General features: G+C 40.5%; 3 protein-coding genes across 9 annotated transcripts in view; 2 read left to right on the top strand and 1 right to left on the bottom strand.

The window, feature by feature from the left end:
• Positions 1-2,091, bottom strand: part of TOR1AIP1 (torsin 1A interacting protein 1) — a 43,550-nt gene extending 41,459 nt beyond the window's left edge. Inside the window, exon 1 of one of the 4 annotated variants that reach the window (XM_019428184.2) lies at positions 1,386-2,091. In XM_019428184.2, coding sequence (XP_019283729.2) covers positions 1,386-1,863 — 478 coding nt within the window. In that variant the 5' untranslated portion in view covers positions 1,864-2,091. The remainder of the gene's footprint in view (positions 1-1,385) is intronic. The other 3 variants (XM_019428156.2, XM_019428193.2, XM_019428176.2) reach the window with 3 other exon arrangements.
• On the top strand, positions 550-23,024 carry LOC109254378 (torsin-1A-interacting protein 2). Of its 4 annotated transcripts, none has more exons than XM_019428252.2 (2): positions 550-784; positions 20,562-23,024. In XM_019428252.2, the coding sequence occupies exon 2, from the start codon at positions 21,222-21,224 to the stop codon at positions 21,615-21,617; it is 396 nt and encodes a 131-aa protein (XP_019283797.1). In that variant the 5' UTR covers positions 550-784; positions 20,562-21,221; the 3' UTR covers positions 21,618-23,024. The 4 variants fall into 4 exon arrangements, with proteins under 4 accessions (XP_019283797.1, XP_019283787.1, XP_019283777.1 ...); XM_019428242.2 differs by lacking the exon at positions 550-784 and adding an exon at positions 1,435-1,545; XM_019428232.2 differs by lacking the exon at positions 550-784 and adding an exon at positions 6,804-6,915.
• The window catches only part of LOC109254375 (torsin-1A-interacting protein 2-like), a 36,648-nt gene continuing 19,376 nt past the window's right edge, over positions 6,807-24,078 (top strand). Inside the window, exon 1 of the mRNA XM_019428207.2 lies at positions 6,807-6,919. The gene's annotated coding sequence lies outside the window, so the exon portion shown is untranslated. The remainder of the gene's footprint in view (positions 6,920-24,078) is intronic.

Below are 24,078 nucleotides of genomic sequence, written 5' to 3'. Positions count from 1 at the left end.
CAGAGGAGTGAAAAATGTTTAGACCCTTATAGATTTTTTTTACTAAAATAGAGGTAAATCCTTCATGTGTTAAAAAAGCTGATAAAACTGCACCAGGTTCTGTGGCAGAGTCCCTATAATGTAACATTTACTGCCTACTTGTGCAAAGCATTCCTCAGATACTGAAGGAGGTACAACCTAACTTCAATGATGGGATCTTTGTCTTCAGGTTTCTAACCTTTAAAGAAACACACACTAACCTATATATGAGCTAAACTGTCTTGAGTACCTACACCCAGTAGTAACTTACACACCTTTAACATAAAGTTTTCCACATCAACGCATCTTCAAACGTGTCAGCACTTCAGGTGTCAATAGGTATGTGCTGCCTATGACTGCTCTGAGCTGAAAATCCACCTCCTTTTCCTGGCCATCAATGGTTCACCGCTAATTATGTAATCCCATTGTGATTCAAACCCTCGGATTTTTACCTCATAGGTGCCTTACGTGGGGCTAAAACAAAACTTCACCTGTGACTCAGGATTAGAAGGGGAAGAGGGAGGTGGGTGGGAGAGGATGGCTTAACGGAGTTGATTCACCTGTGACTTACCTAAAACTATACGCTCACTTTGTCAACATCCTTTTGGCCCATTTAGATAAAAACTAAGAATCCTGTTTCGTCAAGCTACTTAACCAATGAGGTTACACGGAGGAACCTCAAGTGGCGAATTTTTGCAGAGATCACCACACGTAAGACAGAGCGATCAGCTCAAAGTTCAGGATAATTGACTTAGCCCACCTCGGTGTAAGTACCTGGGAGGGGTCTCAGTCAATTCATCAACTACTCTATCCCTTGAAACGCCCACTCCCCAAATTTCCCTTCCCTCTCCCCTGACCTGGGTAGCGTTGGAAAAAGACTGGAAGGTTACATTAGAACCATAACTCTCAGCTAGGGACTTCTGGCTTTTCAGAGTTAAAGGAGGAAATGGAAGTGGCTTTGGTAGCAACATCCGCAGGACAGAGGAAACTGAAGTGAAACGGAGTCCCAAGTGTTTTGATGTCGCGCCTGCCACCTAACTCGTCCACTCTCCGTGACGGCCTGCAGATAAAGGCAATTCGGGACGCCCCTGCTCGACGCACAGGGATGCGCAGAGCTCCCGGATCAGGTCGCTCAGCACGACTGCCTACCCAACCCTCAGCCGCCTGCACCTCTTGCCCGCCTGCGGTGGGGGCGGACCCCGCGTGGGGGCGCCCGTCTATCCGCGCCGCGGAGCCACTGGAGCCCCGGCGGGGATGAGCTGGGCGGGAGCTTACGCCCGCCCGACACGCGCACACACCGCTCGCGCCCGCGCGCCTGCGCTCGCTCCCCGGCTCGCGGCGGAGACTGTTACCTCCGTCGGTCTCACCTTCAGAGGAATGAGAGTCCCGTAACCCTCTCCTGGTCGTAACCGGAGACGGCTCTAGCAGAGGCTGCTGTGACTGCTGCTGCTGTAGACGGGTAGTCCTTCGCGTCTTCATCTCCTCGGCTTCCTGGAGTCGCGGCTGCCTCCTCTGCCGAGAACGAAGGTAGTAGGCGCTTTCTCTCACTTCCTCTTTCTCAGAATCAGGCCGGAACTCTTCTAGCGGGACTCGTCTTCTCGCCGGGGACTTTTCCTTGGCTACCCGGGGCTCGAAGTCGCCGTACACTTCTGGCGGCTCTTCCGAGAACCTCACTTCCCGCCGGCCGAGGCGCGACGGCGAAGGAATTCCGTACGCAGGCGCGTCACTGCCGCCGCCATTTTGAGGGGCGAGCCGGCGCCTACCCTCCCGCAAGGGGGGCCGGGGTGTGACGTATAGCCCCCATCCTTCCCTCCCCGGCTCCTCCCGCCTCCCGTCGCCCGCCATAGTTGTTGACGTAGCTTGAGTCGATCGCGAAGGTGGATTTGAGGTCCCTAGATTCTCCTGCCGTGGGTGGCGACGACTTTTCGGGGTGTCGGGCGGTGCTCGCGGCGGTCAGGGAGGCAGTTGAGAGTCGCCGTGGCCTCCGCCTGCGTCGTCGCTGCTGTGCTGCAAACCCGCCTCTGGGCCCATGGTGTGTCCTGAGGGCTGTGGGAGAGGCAGTGCCTATGCTGGGTCAGCTGCTGCGGGTCACTCCCGCCTCCTGGCTGAAGGCACCAAAGAGGAGGAGAAGAGGGAGGACGACGTCGCTGTCCTTGGCCTTGGGGGAAGGTGGGAGGGGACGACGGAGAAGGGACAACTGGCTGGGCAAATTGCCTTTCCTGAGCCCAGCTGCTCGTGGCAACTGTTGCCCGCACGCAGGAGACGCCGGTCCTGGCCCCCTCTTCCGAGTTTCTGGGGGAAGGCCGAGCGAAAGTCGGGGGGGGGGTGGAGGTGGGGAGAAGTTTCAGTCCTCGCCCCCAGGCTGTTGCGCAGTTTTCCTGGAACCTTTTTGGTCGACGGCTACCTTAGCCATGCCTTTCCAAACTTATTACTGGAGTGATGATATAAAGATCCTTTTGCAAGGGCTATCTTTTCTTGGAAATTTCTTAGTTTTTAAGCCCCTTGTGAAGGCAGCCAGTTTTAAATTTTGAGTCACCTGTTGAGAGTGCAAAGTCGTATCTGCAGGTATACGCTCGGGTAGATTTCCATTTGCAGAATGTATGCAGTCTTATTCCTGGCTTTCGTGTTAAAGCTGTATTCCAGCAGCACTGTTCAGAAACATTAGTGCTGTGTTATGGACGTTGAGAGATGAACAAATAACTTTGATGAAATAAGAGCGCTGTAATTTTAACTTATGGCCCATTCTTATTTTGATTCTGGGCATGACTTGATCTACTGACTTTGATTTTAGGGTTTCTTGCGTTTAGTTTATTGAATAAGAAAGCATGATAAAAGCTGTTTGTCTCAACTCTTCATATTTACAGATGTGGATAATCTGCAGTAACTAGCCAAATTTAGACATATAGAAAGTCAATAATTGAGAGAAAAGATTGTTCCCTCAAACATATACAGTTGTCTTGGAAGACTTTCTAGAACTTATTTTAGTGAGTAGGTTTAAGAAATTGTAATTTTGGAAACCAATTACTGACTCATTCTGAAATTTTGGAAGATGTTTATTTCAAGTATTTTAAATCACCTTAGAATGTTTTTCAGTGACTCGTTTGCTTAAACTGGGCACAGATTTCAATTTAATGAAAGCCTCAGGTGTATTATATTTTCACTAATTGTCCATACATTTGGCTAGATAGTTACATGCTTTAGAGAGTCACCTAGGTTTTAGACTGTTAGGCTCAGTAGTTTAGTTCTGTTTACAATATACAATATAGCCAAAGAAGCTGGAGGAACAGTATCAAAGGAGATGCTGTTTTTTGTTTTTTTTTTTAACTTTTTAAGGGAAAATTAAAAGTGTATTCTCCTTTGTCCGCTTGGGATAAATGGTATTGTATGTGGAAAATTTGTGAGTCTTAATTCTTTTCCGATAAAATGCTGAAAAGTACTGATACTTGGTAATACCTGGCTTTTATTCACGATTTAAGTAACCCTTTCTCTGTAAGGTGCCTATTATAGTGCTCATTAACATATAATTGTAAAAATTCTTTCATGTAATTTTTAAAGGATATAAAACTTTAATAGTGTTAATATACAAAGTTCATATTATGAACATCAGTGCATATTAAGTACGTCTTTAAAACATGTACCAGTATAGTCTCTACATAGATACTTTGGATACAAACTTTAAAACTTAGGTTTGGGGACATATTTAAAAACAAAGGACAAGAGGTTCTACATGTTGCTGAATAATCAGAAGATGAGAGGTTCTACCTGTTGAATAATCAGTATGGTGGTGTTTTGAAATTTTAAAATGCTTGTAAAAGCTTAGGAAAGAAACTAATGGCTTTCACTTTCCAAAGAAACAAATCATGAGAACATTAAGTAAAGTTAGAGGCATGGTAGCTTTAACATTAACACGTATATTTGCTTAGGGTTTTCCCTCTTTGGTCTAGATAATAATCCATAATCCTAGCCCTGGCATAGGCTAGGATTGTCTCCCACTCCTAGCAATCTTACAAATACCAACATTTATCACTAACTGTGAAGTGAGGCTAAACTCTTATGAAACCAGATATTCTGCTGTAGATGTTTTCCAAACTGTAAGAGTGGCCCCAAAAGACTTGACGTTAGAGGCAGTAGATTCATAGCCAGTAGTGGAAGGGGTTTGCTGGGTCACCATTACCAAGAGGGGGCATGAGCTCTGGTTGTTAAACAATTACTTTGGGAACGTGAGAGATGTGGAGGAATTCAGTGGCTGGAAAGAGAAGACAGGTTAGAGAAGAAATGATTATAACAAAGAATACACTCATTTAATTCATATATTTATCAAACATCTATTCTGTACCAACGTAAATGTTTGATAAATAATGAGTGTATTCTTTAGCCTTAGAGTATTTGCCATATATGAGGGAAGATCTCTATTAAAAATTATAATTCAGATTAAATGGCATCAATTTGTATACCTAGCTGTTATGCCTGAGTCTAGAAATCTAGTGTTGTTGACGCTGGATTTCTAAAACAGCTCTTTTCTTTATTTTTTTAAGTTTATGGATTTATTTTGAGAGAGAGAAAGTGTGAGTTGGGAAGAGGCAGACAGGAAGAGAGCTATAATTCCAAGCAGGCTCTGCGCTGGCAGCTTGGAGCCCAATGCAGGCTCGAACCCATGAACCATGAGATCATGACCTGAACCCAATTGGACGCTTAAGTGACTGAGCTACCCGAGCACCCTTAAAGCAGCTATTTTAAAGTACACAGTTTATTTTAAAATAATGTAATTTTTGTATATGAAGGGTTTTTTTTTGTTGTTTTTAGGGTAAGCAGAAATCTAGTTACTGAGAAAGCATTTATCAATTCATTGTGCATCATCACCTATCTGGTCAGATAGGGAAATAACTCTATTATCTTAGCAGAAAGGCAACACTGTTCCTTTTTTTTTTTTTTTTTAACATTTTATTTATTTTTGAAGAAGACGGAGTATGAGCAGGGGAGGGGCAGAGAGAGAGGGAGACACAGAATCTGAAGCAGGCTCCAGGCTCTGAGTTGTCAGCACAGAGCCCGACGAGGGGCTTGAACCCATGAACTGTGAGATCATGACCTGAGCCGAAGTCACTTAACCTACTGAGCCACCCAGGGACCCCAACACTGTTCTTTTCTTTCTTTCTTTCTTTTCTTTTTTTTAATATTTTTTCATTTTTGAGACAGAGAGAGACAGAACATGAATGGAGGAGGGTCAGAGAGAGGGAGACACAGAATCCGAAGCAGACACCAGGCTCCGAGCTGTCAGCACAGAGCCCAACGCGGGGCTCGAACTCATGGACTGTGAGATCATGACCCGAGCTGAAGTCGGACACTTAACCAACTGAGCCACCCAGGCGCCCCTGTTCTTTTCTAATAAGGAAAAAATTAAAATATTAAAGCAAGTTCAAGAAATAGTAGCCAACTCCATTTATTTCCCACTCTCACAAGCAAATGGAAAGTATTTTAGACAGTTACTGCAAATGAAAATGTCTAGCTGGAAGTGTTAGACTGAAATTAAGTGAAGTTAAATTCAATGAAATGAGTAGGATAGAGTAAATACTGTTCCACTTATTCTTTATTGATTTAGAAATTGCAGTCAATTATTAAACAGTATTTAGGAATCCTGTGACTTTTGCTGAAAGAGAATGATTGAGAGATGAAGGCACCAAAAATCACCACCACATAAAGAATCATTAATCGAGGGGCGCCTGGGTGGCGCAGTCGGTTAAGCGTCCGACTTCAGCCGGGTCACGATCTCGCGGTCCGTGAGTTCGAGCCCCGCGTCAGTCTCTGGGCTGATGGCTCGGAGGCTGGAGCCTGTTTCCGATTCTGTGTCTCCCTCTCTCTCTGCCCCTCCCCCGTTCATGCTCTGTCTCTCTCTGTCCCAAAAATAAATAAAAAACGTTGAAAAAAAAATTAAAAAAAAAAAAAAGAATCATTAATCGAATAAATATTTATCTTCTGCAATGTACTACACAATCCCTCTTCTAGGTACTGGGGATATGGTAGTGAAAGAGTAGACCAAAGGCAACCCTCCCTGCCTTGGAGTTTATATTCCACGGGGGTCAGATAAAAATCAAAGTAAAATAGTGTTTTGGTCACAAGTGTTACAGAAAAAAAAAGAGGAAAGGGAAACTGAGCTTTAGGAGAGTAGGTTTCTTCTGTGTTGTTTTGAGTTAGTGTACGTCAGGTACAGGAGATTTAGACTTATTTGCCCCTAACCAATCGTGTGTTCTTCGCTAAATTCCTTGCCATCTCTCAATCTGCACATTTATGGGATTGACCAAAATATTTATTTTTCATCATTTATTACTATAACTTAGCAGGTACCGTTAGGTACATTAGCATGTTTACGGACAAATGAGGTTTGTAAGTAGCCTTGTCCCCGTTTGACAGGAGCAGACTGAGGGTTAGATTAAGCAACTCGTTTGAGGACACTCACCTTGTAAAGGTAGAGGCCAAGTTCCAAGCCATGTCTAACTGGTACTGGGCATTATTGGGTAGTGTCCTCACAGTGTTGGTTCCATGGGTTGTTCCGCGGTGTCTTGCAGAGATGCGCGCTTTCCTGTAGGATTGCAGGGATATGGTCCCGGGCGGTTCTGTGGTGCGCATTCGCCACGCCTCTCACCCTGGCATTGGCCAGCGGGTGGGGAGTGGAGAGAGGGGCGTGCAGACTGGGGAGGAGGAGGGGCGGGCCGACTACCAGTCCCAGCATTCCGTGCGTCCCTCTCCTCCCCACGAAGGTCTTCGTCACGTGGACTGGGACCGGGACGACGTTCTGATCCTCCACGTCCGAGGTGGGGTGCAGCCCGGCGTTGTGGGGCAAAAAGAACACCGAAGGGCTCTCCAGACGTTGACAGTCGACGATTTAAGACCCTGCTAGAATTTGTAAGTAAGTAAAATGTATATACAACTTTTACGTGTGTTAATATTTGATCTGAAAGCTTCTTTAGAAAGATTTTTCCAAAACGATCCCTCCCCGCCCCCACCTCCCTACAGCAAAAACCTTAAATGGGGAAGGTTGGGGGCGTATTTTTTTTTTTTTTTTTTTTTTTTTTTTTTTTTGGAAGTAAAAGAAGAGAAGCAGAGTCTTGTAAACGTTAAACAGAATTAAGGTGGGAATAAATGTTTGGGTTGGACTTTGAGACGAGAAGCAGAATTTCTATAAGGCTCAAAATGTAAACGGGATATCTGACTACCACTGCGGGTGGTGATTACTCCCTTTACCTGCGTGCTTAGCAGGATCTCGTCCTACGTCATCTCAGTCCTTATAAAGTAGTGCCACCTCCCTGCCCCACCTTTTTTTTAGCCTTAATGGTGCTAAAAAGGGCCAAGGTTGAAGTTTAGTTAGACGCTACAATTACTCATTTGTTTATGTATTATGTACGTATTCTCAGTTGTATTTCATACCTTTTGAGAAAGTTTACTCTTTTCTTTCTTCAAGAAAGTGTATAGTACTCCCTAAAAAAGTGGGGCAGGGAGTGAGAGGAAAAAGAAGAAAGTGTGTAGTATTCTCTACTTTATCAGTAGTGCTTGTTAGACTTTATACACGGTTACAGGAATGAGTTATCTTAATCTGATTCTATATACCACTTTTAGTTTTACCGGTTTTTAGACTTTAAAACATTTTATTTTAGATCCGTATGAGAAATCTTTGTCTTTTTTTTTTTTTTTTTTAAGAATTAGGGCCGTGGAATCTATCCATATTTACCAGTTTTATTTTTTAAGCACATGATTAGCATATAAATGGTCAGTGGAAAATCATTTAATGAGAAAAGGAATTTCATGGTAGAAGAACTAAAAATCTCAGGAGTCTGTATAGATTAGAATGGCTTGAAAATCTGACATTTGCTATGGAAACTTTTAAGTGAGCACCTCTTCTCAGTAATGTTTATTATGCTGAAGGCAGAGTCCACAACTTGATTACCAGTTTTGTTGCTGCTTTATCACATAACCACGAATGACTCATTTAAGCTCTATTTCATTTGTTTTTCTTACTAGCATAGAGATAATACAAGCCTGAGAGCTCCTATAACTCATGAATACAGTAACTTATGAAGTTAGTTAATAATATTTGAGGATTATTGAGTATTTTAATAAGGTGTTGTGTCTTGTATATAATTTGTTTTTGCCTGAGAAGTTATTTTAAACTATACCATGGAAATCTACGTTTCTCTGAAATGCCTCTTGAATTTCCTAAGGGGAAGTTTGCTCAGAGACTCCCTATCTGCTTCTGCTGTTACTCATTTCGCATTTAGAATTTTAATTGTGTTAAAATTTAATTAGTATTCTACATCTTATGACTACTATTGTGTCCCACAAGAGATAATTCCGTAGAGTGACTATACTTTATCACAAGTTTTGTACAGCAAATCAAGCATTTTGTGAATAAAGAACAGTGTCCCCAACATTGGTTATAAGCATAGAATTTGGAGTGAGAGCTGTGTTTGAATTCCTGTTCTGTCACTGTGTGACTTGGGCAGGTTACTGTATTGCTCTGATCGCCTTTCCTTGTCTGCAAAGTTAGAGATTCATAGGGTTATTTGGAGTATTAAATGGGATAGTTTAAGGACCCAGCAGATGGGAAATTGGGCTGTTTTCCTCTTTACTAACACCATGATTTTGGTAATCAAAATAGGAAGAAAATCCACCTATAATTATAATACTTCAAAAGATTAAATTGTGGGGCACCTGGGTGGTTCAGTGGGTTAAGCATCTGTCCGGCTCAGGTCATGATCCCTGGTTCATGAGTTCAAGTCCCTCATGGGTCTCTGTTGACAGCTCAGAGCCTGGAGCCTGCTTCAGATTCTGTGTCTCCCTCTTTCTCTGCCTCTCCCCTGCTCACGGTCTGTCTCTCGAAAATGAATAAACATTAAAAATTTTTTTCAAAAGATCACACACACACACACCCCTCTCATTTAGCCCTTGATCGTGGGCATGTGTAATGTGAATGTAATAACCTTTTTTGCAGAAAGTCAAATTTAAAAGATTGGTTAACTTCTGAGAGTTTTGTTTTAGTTCTGAGAGTTTTGTTTTAGTTCTGTAAATAAAGCTGTCTGGGTCTGCCTTTATTCTGATCTAGTGAAGAAACAGCATAATTTTCTTTTAACACGGTTTCCATTTGCTCTCCTCATTTCAAAAAATACAATCTCTAGGCCCCTGGGTGGCTCAGTTGATTAGGTGTCCAACTTCAGCTCAGGTCACAATCTCCTGATCCGTGAATTCCAGCCCCACACCGGCTTCTGCGGTGATACCTCAGAGCCTGGAGCCTGCTACTTTGGATTCTGTATCTCCTTCTCTTCCCCTGCCCTGCTCGCTTGTGCTGTGTGTGTGTGTGTGTCTCAAAAATAAATATTAAAATAATAAAAGTAATAAAAACCTCTAGTGACACTTTTATTTAATAGTTTTTGAGGGCTTCTTGTGTGCCCTCATTATGGCAAATGCTGCTCGTTAACTCTTACAGTGCCTCTTTCTTCTAGGTAGTGTTACTCCTTTTTGTGGTTAAGAAAATGAAGGCATAGAGAAGAGTTCAAGCCAGGTACTGGAGCAGTCGGTCAGGCCTAGGCAGTCTTACTTCAGAGGAGAGTGCTGCAAGGGGTTTATTTTTGCAGCTTCAGTGTGTGGATTTTAGGTCCTTTATGTAGGCAGGAATTGATCCTGGAGGCTGACCTACAATTTCTCTGTATATAAAAGTAACAGTATTTGTAACTACTGTGACCACATTAAAAACAGTTTTTATAGGAAAATGATGAAGAATAGGGAAGTGTTGAGTGCCTGAACAGAAGAGGCATTCACCTATAGTTTTATTAATTGTATCAATGAAAGTATGATTTATATACAAGATGAATTATTAACAGTAAACTTTTTTTTTTAGAGATAAACATAGGGTTTATAGTGCCGGAAAACTATTCTTTTTTTTTTTTTTTAAACGTTTATTTATTTTTGAGCCAGAGAGAGACAGAGCATGAACGGGGGAGGGTCAGAAAGAGGGAGACACAGAATCGGAAACAGGCTCCAGGCTCCGAGCTGTCAGCACAGAGCCCGACGCGGGGCTTGAATTCACAGACCACGAGATCGTGACCTGAGCCGAAGTCGGCCGCTCAACCGACTGAGCCACCCGGGCGCCCCAGGAAAACTATTCTTTAAAGCGGTGTTTCTCAGACTTTGTGGTGAAACATTAGAATGATCTGGTGAACCTCTTAAAACACAAACTCCTGCACCAGCCTCTCAGAGATTCTGGTTTAAGTAGGTCTGGGGTGGGGCCCAAAAATGTGCATTTCTAACATGCTCCAACATGACACTGATGATTTCCAGTTAATAAGTTTAGTAAGGAAACAAATACTAGTGGTGGCTGTCCAAATTGTTGGCTTGAAGTGAAACTGGTTTTTGAACACTGTTTTTTGATAAAAAGAACTAGGATTTTTGGAGACATAGTTGACTCCAGGGCTGGGACAGGGAGCCTGGAACATCTTGTAGTGCTTGAAATTCAGGAAATGATCAAAAAAGTTGAGGGTCCTGGTTGAAGGCACACAGGAGCCAACTTGAAGGAGCTCCTAATGGCCAAAGTTGGAGCAACAAAATGAATGCAAAAACATTATATAAACCCAGATTGAGGATCATCAGACAGAATAAGTGACCATTACTTTTCAAAAAAGTGTCAAGGTCACAAAGACTAAAAGGTCACAAAAGACAAGAAACTATAAATTACAGATTGAGGAACTGTCTCAGTTTGGAGACGCAGGAGAACTAACAATTAAATGCAATATGAGATCCCAGGTTGTACCTGGAACAGAAAAACAACATTAATAGAGAAACTGGTGAAATTTGAACAGTCTGTAGTTTAGCTGATAAAAACCAATGATTCTTGGTTTTTATAATTGTACTTCAATTTTATGAGATATTGACTTTGGGAGAAACTAGATAAAGGATGTAAGAGAACTCTGCAATATTTTTGCAACTTTTCTGTAAGTTTAAAATTAGTTCAAGGGGTGCTTAGCTGTCTGTCAGTTGGTAGAGTGTACAACTGTTGATCTTGGAGTTGTGAGTTTGAGCCCCACATTGGATATAGAGATTATTTAAAAATAAAATGTTAAAAAATATATATCATTAGGGTGCCTGGCTGGCTCAGTCATTAGAGCATGTGACTCTTGATCTTGGGGTTTTGAGTTCAGGCTCCATGTTGGGTGTAGAGATTACTTAACACCTCTTTAAAAAAATACAATGTATTCAAAATAAAAAGTTTAATACAAATGTGTTGACTTAGTGTAGATAGTAAAGGTGATTAGCGGAGTTGAGCTAAAACTGGGAATCCATTAGTGTACCCAAATGTTAGCAAACTCTTTGATCCTTTGTGCTTTGCTTACTGCCTGTACTTAGTCCACCCAAATCTGAACTACAAGTCAGGGGAGTTGGGAGGGACTAAGAAGGGTAAAAAGGATAAGAAGGAAAGGAAGTGTCTTTACTCAGAAAATATGTATGATATTTGAACTGTTCCAGGCATTTAGTCCTTATTTAAGAAACAGTTACCTAAGGAAGTAATTGGAGTACTTCTTTTTCTTTCTTTAGTACTTTTTCAAATTCCCTTTCAAATATATGGAAGTACCAATTAATAGAAATACTGGGAAGTTGTGGGAAACTGTGAAAATAATACAAACATATTATGACAACAAATATGGTACAGAGGACTGGGCAAGACTTAGAAAGCCTTAGAAATTTAGTTTGAAACACAGACAAATAGCTGGTATAAGTATAGAAATACTTAAGCTTGGCACTGAGTCTCACTATTGAATGACTCATATTAACCTTAAAGGTTTGACTGCTGGTGTTTGAAATCGAAACTGTAACAGAATTTGAAGGATGGCTTTTGGTCCATTAGGGCAAGGTCAGTTGAAATGTACCAATAAATGTCTAAAGCAGTTGTTCCCCTTTAAGGTATGCTAGCAATCCATACATACACCTGTTTTATCTGTCAGTTCCTGGGGTGAGGGGAGAACACTCTGCAGCTGTTTTCTAACTCAGGATAGAATTTTTTTTGTTCGGCCTGTGTGTTCTTCATAAGAGGGAACAGTGTATGTGGTAAGTAGCACTGAAATTGTCATCCATATGTCTTCTCTACTGATCTCAAGACTGCCAGATTAGAGCTAGTTCCTCACAAAACAATCTGAAGACTTCTTTAAGGAGCATTTATTTTCATAATAAACTTTTAACAGAATTATTTTAGATTATGTGAACTTAAAAAGAAGTTCCTTTTTATGCCCATACTCCTTAATCTCCTGTCATCTAAATTCTAAACTAGTTACAAAATATGAAACTTGAAAGATTTGAGTTTGTGTATGAAATGTATCAGAGATATTGTTTTCTATAAAAAGTGGACATTTTTGATTATTGGTTAGCCTTAGGATATAATATTCCATGGGAAAAAAATATTCAAAATAGGAATTCAGGGTTTAAAGCATTTACATTTTTTGTTGTTTTTTTTTTTTTAATATTTATTTTTGAGAGAGAGAGAGAGACATCCTGAGCACGAGTGGGGGAGGGGCAGAGAGCTAGGGAGACAGAGTCTGAAGTAGGCTCTAGACTCTGAGCTGTCAGCACAGAACCCGACACAGGGCCCAAACCCACGAACCTTGAGATCATACCCTGAGCCAAAGTCGGACACTTAACCGACTGGGCCACCCAGGTGCCCTTGTGTTTCTGTCTTTTGATTTTATGTATCATGTGGAGAGTTAGCTAAGGCGTCTGAGGGATATGTTTTCCTGGAGAAGTCACCCCAATCCTGACTCAGTCTGAGACTTAGATTATCATATGATAAAAAGAATGAGACAATTCTTATCTGTCATAGGCAGATTTGAGCTTGCTTCCTAACATCTATTCAGGAAATAGTGAAGAATAAAATAGAATCAAAATATTTAATGAAGGTGATTAGTATGTATTAAGCTGCCATTATTAGTAGATATACATTTCAGTGGATTAAATAGAGTTGCATTGGGACGCCTGGGTGGCTCAGTCGGTTGAGTGGCCGACTTCGGCTCAGGTCATGATCTCGCGGTCTGTGAGTTTGAGCCCCGCATCAGGCTCTGTGCTGACAGCTCGGAGCCTGGAGACTGTTTTGGATTCTGTGTCTCCTTCTCTCTCTGACCCTCCCCCGTTCATGCTCTGTCTCTCTCTGTCCCAAAAATAAATAAACTTAAAAAAAAATTAAAAAAAAAATTAGATAGAGTTGCATTTTCATTTTTCAGTTAAAGTGCTGTTTTCTAAATTTTCTTCTAATAAAGTTTCAGGAAGAATTATAAATTTACTTTAGTTCTTACCAAAAAACCTGATTTGTGTTTTTCATTTGTATGACATTTATGCAGTGGAGAAACTCTTTAAACTTTGGCTTTTAAAACTGTTGTTGGTTAAAAGATTTGTTTGAAAACCTTGCTTTTTCTATGGGCCTTCCAGAATTTCCTAGGAACTCTACATGCAATCTTTTTATATCTGTCTGAAGGCATTTAGCCTTTACCCAAAGTAGGTTTCCTTTCTGGATTCCCTGGACACGTAGAAGTCCTGTAAGATTTTCTCTATGTATCCACAGTACGTGGCTTTGGGCCTAGTACATGGTTGTTTTCCTCAGGAACTTAAAAAATTACGTTTAATAATCAGAGTAATTAATGGTGGTTCTCAAGGTATTTTCAGTATTTCTACAAGCCTAATAGTAATCATATTTACTTTAAATCAGCTACTTTTAACTTAAGCTAATAATGGAATTGAGGAAGGAAACAAATCCAGAATATCTAAATCTTTCCAACTTGATGATAGAGGAATTTTGACTATTTATCTGTAATTTAAAATACTGAAAATTTCTTAACCAGTGCCAGTAACACTATCTTCTTTCTTTCTTAGAAGTTCTGATTGGCAGATTGACATTGGCAGATGTCTAATAAATTTTTTTAATGTTTATTTTATTTTTGAGAGAGAGAGAGAGAGAGTGTGAGCAGGCAAGGGGCAAAAAGAGAGGGAGACAGAATCCGAAGCAGGCTCCAGGCGCTGAGCTGTCACCACAGAACCCAACGTAGGGCTTGAACTCCGGAACTGTGAGACCATGACCTGAGCTGAAATCAGACACTTGACCGACTGAGCCACCCAGAAGCCCCAGATGTCTAATTAATACAAATGAGAAAATGAAATTATTACAGGAATGCTGATTGTTTAGACATCCTTCCAAAATGAGATCTGAGGAAGGGTGTGCTAGGAATAAAAATTGCATTTGGTAGTAAAATGATTGGGAACCATTAACACGTAATGGTTTTGAACTACATCAGATTCCTTTGGGAGTCTAAAAATACCTCTTTCTAGGAAAAAAACACATGTGTACATAAAACATTTTGTATGTAATTTCAGTGGATGCAGGACCCCCTAAACCTATCCTAGATCTTACTGTGTGAAAGTGGAAAATTGCGATAGGTGATTTTCTCCACCCCTACCTCAGTATATACACACTGTTGAAGAGCAGCAAACAGCTCATATATATGAAGAGGCTTCTTAAAGCTTAACTGTTCCTACTTCAAAAAGGCTGTGTCTTATAGTAGCTAGGAGTACAGGCTGTGGAACCAGTCTGCCTGGATTCAAATACTTATTTTTCTGCAGTGACCTGTGTGACCTTTGCAAGTTGCTCAACCTCTCTGTTTCCTTACCATAAAATTGATTATTCTAAGGATTACATGAGTTAATACACGTAAAATGCTCAGAACAGACAATGGCACTCGGCGTTAGTTATTGTTAGTAAGCATTATTATCTTACAGAGGATTACTATTGAATACCTGGCCAAGTGAGGTTTTCTGGGCTACAACTTACTTAGAAGAAGGGTTCCTTTTTCTAATTTAGTACAAAAGCACCATATGAAATAATGTCCCTGCAAAACGATGCATGTCTTTATGGGAGTATGCCTAGGTAAACTTTCTTTTCCATATCAGTATTAGGTAGGTCTCATTTCTGTGAAGAGAGAGTTATTTACAATTTTATAAGAAAAACTAAGATCTGTATCCTTCTGTAAGGCTTTTTTTGGTCCTCAGTATATTAGCCACCCTCTGGGCAAAGTAACTGCTGCTGCTCTTCTGGTCCACAATGTGAAATTTTGGTTCTGCCTATTAATCTCTTTTTCTAGCCCATTAGTATTTCCACTCTAATCTTTTTAAAAATTATAACATTGAATAGAGATTCTGTAAGCAATTAGGTTTTATGATACAGTGAACCTTGTGCCTCCAAAGAGTTAAAAAAATATTTGTGACAATATTTGAAATATTCTGTATACCCTTCCCAATCCCATCCCCTTTTCTCTCCCATCAAAAGTAACAATTCTCCTTGTGTTTGTTGTTTTCTTTTTAGCTTTATTGAATATTTATTCCTAAATAATATATTGAAACTTGATGTAAATGAAAATGTGTAAGTTTGTGTGTGGGGGGGTTCTACTACTTTCAGTTTTTTTAGGTTAATATTCTTGAGTTTCATCTGTGTGTATATGTACGTAATACAGGCATACTTTGGAGACTAGTGAAGACTTTTTACCTACCACTGCAGTAAAGCATATATCTCAATAATGTAAGTCAAATCAGATTTTTGGTTCCAGCGCATATAAAAGTTATGTTTGTACCATAGTACGTTAATTATGCAATAGCATTATGTTTTCTTTAAGTGTACATACCTTTATTGCTAAAAAATGCTAACCATTATTTGAGCTTTTAGTGAGTCATAATCGTTTTGCTGGTGGAGGGTCTTACCTTTATTTTTTTAATATAATTGATTGTCAAATTGGCTTACATACAACACCTAGTGCTCATCCCAACAAGTGCCAGGAGGGTCTTACCTTGATGTTGATGGCTGCTGACTGATCAGGGTGGCGGTTACTGAAAATTGGGATGGCTATGGCAATTTCTTAAAAAACAACAGTGAAGTTTGATGCATCCATTGATTCTTCCTTTCATGAATGATTTCTTGGTAGCATGTGATGCTGTTTGGTAGCATGTTACCCACACTAGAACTTCTTTTCAGCACTGTAGTGAATCCTCTTAAACTGGGCCACTGCTTTATCAGCAAAGTTTATGTAATATTCTATATCTTTTGTCATTTCAACAATCTTCGCAGGAGTAGATTGCATCTCAAGAAACCATCTCTACGGATTGCTTTGCTCATCCATAAGAAGCAACTCCTTCATCCATTAAAGTTTTATTATGAAATTATAGCAGTTCACTCACATCTTCAGGCTTTACTCCTAATTCTAGTTCTCTTGATGTTTTCTACCACATCTACAGTTACTTCCTCCACTGAAGTCTTGAACTTCTCAGTCATCTGTGAGGATTGGGACCAACTTCCAGAATCCTGTTAATATTGATGTTTTGGCCTCTTCTCATCAATCAGGAATGTTGTTAATAGCATCTAAAATGGTGAATCATTTCCAGAAGGTTTTCATTTTACTTTGCCCAGATCCATCAGAGGAATCATTCTCTGTGGCAGCCATGGCCTTACAAAACATACTTTTGAAATAATAAGACTTGAAAAAAAAAAAAGGAAATAATAAGACTTGAAAGTCTAAGTTACTCCTTGATTCATGGACTGCAGAATTGACATTGTGTTAGCAAGCATGAAAGTAACGTTAATCTCATTGTTACATATTCCTCAGAGCCCTTGAGTGACCAGGTGCATCATTAATGACCAGTAATATTTTGAAAGAAATCTCTTTGAGCAGTAGGTCTCAACAGCGGGCTTAAAATATTCAGTAAGCCATATTGTAAACAGATGTGCTGTCATCCAGACTTTGTTCCATTTATATAGCAAAGACAGAGTAGCTAGCATAATTCTTAAGGGCCCTAGGATTTTTGGAATGGGGGAAAAAGAAGCCTTTTGCTTCAACTTCAAGTTACCAGCTGCATTAGTCCCTAACAAGAGAGTCAGCCTGTCCTTTGAAGGTTTGAAGCCAGGCATTGATTTTTCCTCTCTAGCTGTGAAAATCACAGATGGCATCTTCTTCCAATAGAAGGCTGTTTTAATCTACATTGCAAACCTGTTGTTAGCATGACCACCTTCATTAAGTAAGTTAGCTGGATCTTCGGGTTCACTTACTGCAGCACCTACACCAGCACCTGCTGCTTCACGTTGCACTTTGATCTTGCGGAGACGGCCTCTTGCCTTAAACCTCTTGAGCCAACCTCTGCTAGCTTCAGACTTTCCTCGTGCAGCTTCCTCACCTCTCTCAGCCTGCATAGAATTAGTCAGTGAGGATTTTGCTCTACTGGGCTTTGGCCAGAGGGAACGCTGTGGCTGGTTTGATCTTCTATCCAGACCACTCAGACTGTCTCCGTATCAGCAGTAAGGCTGTTTCACTTTCATAGCACTTGTGTGTTCACTGGGGCAGCATTTTTCATTTTCTTCCAGAACTTCCTTCACTTTCACAACTCTGCTGTTTGGTGCAAGAGGCCTGATTTTCAGCCTGTCTCAGCTTTCTATATGTCTTTCTCAGTAAGCTTACTTATTTCTAGCTTTTGATTTAAATGAGAGATGTGCAACTCTTCCTCTCACTTGAACATTTGGGGATCATTGTATGATTATTAATTGGCCTAATTTCAATATTGTTGTGTCTTAGGGAATAGGGAGGCCTGAGGAGAGGAAGAGAGATGGGGAAACAGCCAGTCAATGAAGCAGTCAGAACACACACAACATTTATTAAGTTCAGTGTCTTACATGGGTGTGGTTTCTGGCACCTCGAAACACTTACAGCGGTAACATAAAAGATCAGTGATCATAGATCACTGTTACAAATATGATAATAATAATGAGAAAGTTTGAAATATTGTGAGGATTTCCAAAATGTGACACAGAGACACGAAGTGAGCAGATGCTGTTGGAAAAATGATAGTGATAGACTTGCTTGATGCAGGGTTGCTGCAAACCTTCAATTTTTAAGAAATGCAGTATGTGAGAAGCACAGTAAAGGAGAGTGCAATAAAACAAGATATACCTACCTCGATCTGTTTATCCATTTTACTGTTCATAGTCATTTTGGCTGTTTGGCTGTTACACGCAGTACTACCGTGAATATTTACATTCATGTTTTCAAATGCAAGTGTGCAAATTTTCTGGGTTATATACCTAAGAGTGGAATTACAGAGTTCTAGGAAATGCACACCTTCAGCCTTATTAGATAATGCCAAATTAATTCCAAAAGTGGTTGTACTAATTTATGCTCCTATTATTAGAGTGTAAGGATTCAAGTTATTTGTATTTACCATTTATGTTTTTTGGGCACATAAAAACGAGTACTTCTCTGACACATAGTACTTTGTAGGTGGCTGTGCAGTTGTTCCATACAACCTTATTTACTTGGGTAAATAAAAAGCCAAAAAGCCCTATTCTCAGGGATTTTATGTTTCAGTACAGACAAATGGCTAAAATGTTTACTATATCAAAATGGAAACAACAAAGCAAGGAGAGGGGACGTTATCTCGGCTGCTCTTGGATCTATATGGGGATTCGAGACTCAGGGGATGAAGTACAACTCCGAGGCCCTGGGCTTTATTTAGTGGTCAGCATAAACAGAGATACAGGTATGATGAGCTTGGTTGGGCCTGGTGCTTTCAAGCTGATAATGTCAGTGAAGCTGTGGGTGGGGGGTGGGAGTGGAGTTTGAGAATCTTGCCAGGAGCATTTCAGGAGGCCCTCTTCACCTATCAGTGGTAAGGCTTAGGAATGAGGGAAGAGGCTGGTGATAAGTAATCTTACTCTGAGCACTTAGTGCTTTGGGGTCCCTTTCTGACTCTTGGCCCATAGTGGTTTAGAGGATCAGGGGAGGGGCTGTCTTGTCTGAAACATGAGGAAAACTAGAGTTCTTGAATTCAGGAATACTTGGGTCTCTAGTGCTTTGTGGACTCTTGAAGTTGAGAAATGAAGGTTGGGGGAAGGGTGGGTTTATTTTGAGTACTTGGAGCTTTAGGTCTGGCTCTTGACGCTGCCAGTGGAGACATGGAGTCCTGGGGGAGGGGTGGTTTTACTGAGAGTATGCAGTCCCCATTGTCAGACTTGTTGATTTTTGCCAGTCTGGTGGATGTGGAATACTGTCTTGTGCTTTCAATTGCATATTCCCGTTTCGCGCCAAAAATCCACAATTCCTTATCTTTTCAGTGTTAGACTTAGCCATATAACTCTACTAGTGACTTTTATGTTGAGCCCCACGATTGTGTGGCTTTATTCATTTGTTCCACGTACTGGACCTGCAAGGTTTCCCAATTCAATAACTGAAACTTACTCTGGTGCTCTTGTCAGTGGACCCTCAGCTGTTCAGTGTTGTCACCATAAAGGTTGTTAAGTCAGGATCCCTGCATCCCTTCTGTTGTTCACTTCGAATGAGGAGCTGAATTGGTAGCCCGCACGCATCCATTGTTACCTAACCTCAAAAAGTACATCAGTATATTTACTGACTTTGTCACCTCATCTGGGGCTCCCATCAGAATAGGAGCCCTGTGTTGCAGCACTGTCAGAAACTCTTCAGTTACCTTTTAAACTTGCCATTTTAAAATCTGAGAATCACAGCTACCGTTGATAGTCTGTAAGGAAGATGCTTCGGCCAAACCACAACTAAGGCTTTCACTCCTCTGCTTTTCAGGCCAAATCTTTATATAGTCTTAGCACTCACACCTTTCCCTGTGTCCCTTAGTGCTCTCACAGGATCAAGCCTCAGAACTCACAAAACACTGCAGAAAAACAAGGTATATGTTGTACTCTGGCACATAGTACTTTCTAGGTGGCTATGCAGTTGTTCCATACATCCTAGTACCCGACCTTATTTATTTGTTGCATTCAGTGTCATGAAGGAGTATAAAAATGATGATAGTATCTATAAATTCCAACTTATTTTCTAAATATTTTCCAAGAATTGCTCAGGACTATTGCTCAAGACTATACCTGACTTGCCTTATTAAACATTATAATGTGCATAAACCTATAAAGATAGATGTGGGTAATAAGACCTGTCCCTCGTGGTTTCTTTTTCAGCCTTCAAAAGGATTGCCTCCAACTTCCTATAGTTAGCTTTTAACGATATTTCCTGATGATTTTGTAAGCATTTTCCTGGATGGATTGAAGTCTGTTGTAGAAAGGCTGTCACCATTGTTAATGTTATCCCACACATTACAGGAATATCACATATGTCACCCATTTCACAGAAGAGATACACAAGAAATCTCAAAGTTTTACCAGATTAAACATGATTATACAGACTTTATTATTACTAAAATGCAAAAGGAGTTAACAAAAAGAAATCTAGTCCTGAAAATACTAAGCTAATACAAATCTTAAATGAACCAAAACCCTTCCTAGTGCCCAAAATAAGCATAACTCCCAACAGATACATTGGTTTGAACCCATATAAAATTGTCATGGAGAAACCCACAAGACAATTCTCATCCACCTTGACTGGCTCAAATGATTTCCAAATGCATGTTTCTAATAATATTGTGAGCAACTCAAAGCCCATATGAGTCGTCTGAAGTTTTATCATTTACAGGTATGTGAAGCATTTCCAGACCCTCCAACCAACTCAACATCAGCTACTTCTCTGTGTCCTGATTAAGGTCCTCCCAAGAAAGACTTCATTGGATCCACGCTCAAGAGGACTCTACCAGGTTTTCCTGACCCCCCTCCATCACTGTAAAGTGCCAAGGCGTTAAGACTTGGGTACCTGTATTACAACAACAAGTGCCAGCGCCCACAAAAGACCCATTGGACCTGTCCGCTCCTCTGTTTCACCAAGCAGACGAAATAATTTACCAGCAAAGCAGAGTAAGCCGAGTGCCTCTGCATGATACCACCAGCTGATAACACACAAGGAGAAATAACTAATTTAGACTAGAGCCCCATCTTTTCTTGAGAAGCTGGGATTTCAAGGAACTATTCTGAGATCTGTGCTGCTAATAAGTGACTGACAACATTATAGACGAAATCGGTCCCTGGGTTCAGAGACTGAGTTGCAGTTGAGTGAAAAACAGACAACGAAATCTTGAAGAATTGCACGGAGGTGCAAGCCAAATTTAACTCTGGTTGCCAAGTATTTTCAGACTGAGACATTGCTAAACCAGACCTGTAATAGGACCTGGTTATTTGGGTATCTGTGTCATTGTTGCCTCTTACTGTTACATTGCTTTCTGTGTTGTTTTTCTAGGCCCAGATGTTCTCAGATAATTCACATTGCCCTGACTGTGGACAACAGTGGTTCCCTAGTTTAGAACTAGGCCATTGGTTGTACCAGACTGAACTTGTTGAAAATGAATGTTACCAAGTATTCTTAGACCGTATTAACAGAGCTGATTATTGCCCTGAGTGTTACCCTGATAACCCTGCTAATAGAAGTCTTGTTCTTCCTTGGTCTTTCCCACTTGAGTGGGCTCCCCAAAATCTTACCAGATGGACCTTTGAAAAAGCTTGCCACCCATTTCTTCTGGGTCCTCCACTGGTTAGAAAAAGGATCCATGACTCTAGAGTAGCTGGTTTTAACCCTGCATTGCAGTTAATCTTGACCAGAACAGATAAAACCTTGAACAAAAAACTTGGCCAAAACAAATAACTTCTTAAACATTCAAAATCATGGAGACTCTAGAGTTTTGTACTCGTAGCCCAAGGAAGATGGAAGAAAGACTCCTTTCTAAATATGATATAGACCGTCACTACCTTGGGGACCTGCTTATTAAATTGTTGGATCTGCTCCCATGGTCTACACATATTTTGTTCAGCATGAATTTAGTTAGTATTCCAGCCAGACCGTTCATCTAGAACCAGTCTAATCCATGTTCCCTATGTTTTGGAATTTGCTTACCCCTCCTAGAAAGCTCCACAGCCTTATTGTGGACATATGACAGGGTAGTCCTGGAGGAGAGGCCCTATACTGTGTGTACCATAATGATACTTCTCGTGATAACTTTTGTGGGAAAGCATCCTTAATAGCTGGATTGTAGATTATTCCAGTAAAACAGCTAGATATTTTAATAAGAAACTACATTGTTCTAAATTCCATCTCTTATACATTAACCCGTGGTAACACTTACATAGGTTATACAAAAACGTACAGAAATACCATTATCTATATTCACTTGGCTCTGCATAAGCAAAGACTATCCTGTCTTTGTGGTGACTGAACTTAGAATGTCTTCCCCTGGAAATGGAAAAGTACTTATACTATGATACGAGATAGATGATGAAAGGAGGTATCAAGCTTGACTCCATAGATACTATGAACAGTCTAAGGGAAGCATCTCTCTCAGAACTAAGAATGTTTTGCTGGACATTGACCACATTCTGGTCTTCACTTGTTTATGAGAATCATGGAACCACAGTATAGGAGAAACGTAGAAAAATCTGTTGAAAACATCTCAGAGGCCACTGAACAATTGTAAAATCCCTCTTGAGATACTAGATAATTTAGTGCTTGTGTAGCGGCTCAACAATGTTCATAAGGTCCCAGGCTCTTTCTGTTCTTCCCCCCTGGGATCCTTATGGAAGCTTTTTGTCCTTATAGTTGTTTCCCCAGTGAGTACAGTGTGGCTGTTGCTGTTACAGACATTTCATTCCCAATCAAAGGCTGGAAGTAGGACACAGAATGCTTTTTCCTTTCAAGTCTTTTTTATTTGGGAAAAAAATATTTCTCCGAAGTCCCTTGCAGATTTTCTTCTTAAATCTCATTAGAAGGTACTGGTTCACAAGAGAGCCTGAGAGGCCTGGCAAAGGGGAATGGGGTGAGCAATGCCTGGGTAGGATATATTGTGTCCCCTAATAAAATCAGGGCTCTTTTAGGAAGGGATAAGCAAGGAATGGCTGTTGGTATGCGACAAATGCCTACCACATGTTGTGCAACCTGAAGTTATTTGTTATTCTGTATAAAGGATGTACCCTGGAGATCTACCCTGTATCTGCCTTATGTCTATCAAAATGGAACTTCTCTCTTGTTACATTGCTGAATAAAGTGTGTGGACTGCTATATTGAGTGAAGACTAGTTAGTTTATCATTAACCCTTGGTTAATAACTCCCTTCACTATCCTAAAGCTCTTTCTAAAAAGTGAAGTTTTATTTAGAGGTATTGCTTTTGATCAATATTATTGTCGCCTAAATGTTTTCAAACACATACTGACAAACACTCTACATATGTGCAATTTTAAGTATCGGCAAAATGTTTTAACCAAAGATGGTTTTAACTAATGTCTCCTTTAAATAGTAGAAAAAATGAAATGGATATGTACTGTTGATTTTCAGACTAATACCTAGATGAGCTTGTGAAGATATGCAGATTTCTTGATCTCACAGAAATTTTGATTCCTTAGGTTGCTCTTGGGGCCCAGGAATCTGCATTTATAAATAGTGCTGCAGGAGATTCTTATGCAGGTGCTGTATGGATACTTTGAGAATTACAGTGGCAGCACCTCTGTGGTGTTTAGTTATCTGGCTTTAAAAGGAAGGAAACTGAGTACTCACAATACTGCATGGTAGTGATAATTATTGTATTTTGCTAGTGACATTTAAAGAGGTTTCGTGTCAGACTAAAGGTTGCTGTTGATATTTCTGGTTATAAGTCAGTCACATTTTTCTCGAAGTACAAATATGTTCTAAAATTAATTCTCAAGACAAATGATCTAGAGGGTTATCCAACATTTTAGATTATGTGAGCCGAATTAATCTGCTTCCATACTGTGGCAGAGTTGATACTGCTACTTATATATAATGGTGGCCATTTTAAAAATGACTTTTATGAGTACTTCCTGTTATTTGATGGCAGACTTAGGAGTGGAAAGTTAAAAGAAACATGCTGGGGTAGCCTGGGAAAGAAATATCTACTGAAGAGGAGGGTATCTTGGGTTGTGGGTGACTGAGTTAAGATCTCTAAGTGATAGGAGAAGGAAGCCCAGGCAGGCAGGAAGGCATAAAAGAATTGCGTGGAGTCCGGAGTATGTGGCAATCAGCATGCTACATATATCTGTAAGAGTGAGATGAGCCATATGCCCTTCCGTCTCTTCAGTCTTTGACAGCCCTTGATTCT

This window comes from Panthera pardus, unplaced genomic scaffold (assembly GCF_024362965.1).
Source record: "Panthera pardus isolate Hobbes unplaced genomic scaffold, ASM2436296v1 HiC_scaffold_21, whole genome shotgun sequence".
In the NCBI taxonomy this organism is placed as follows: domain Eukaryota; kingdom Metazoa; phylum Chordata; class Mammalia; order Carnivora; family Felidae; genus Panthera; species Panthera pardus.
This window is presented reverse-complemented; position numbering and strand designations above follow the sequence as displayed.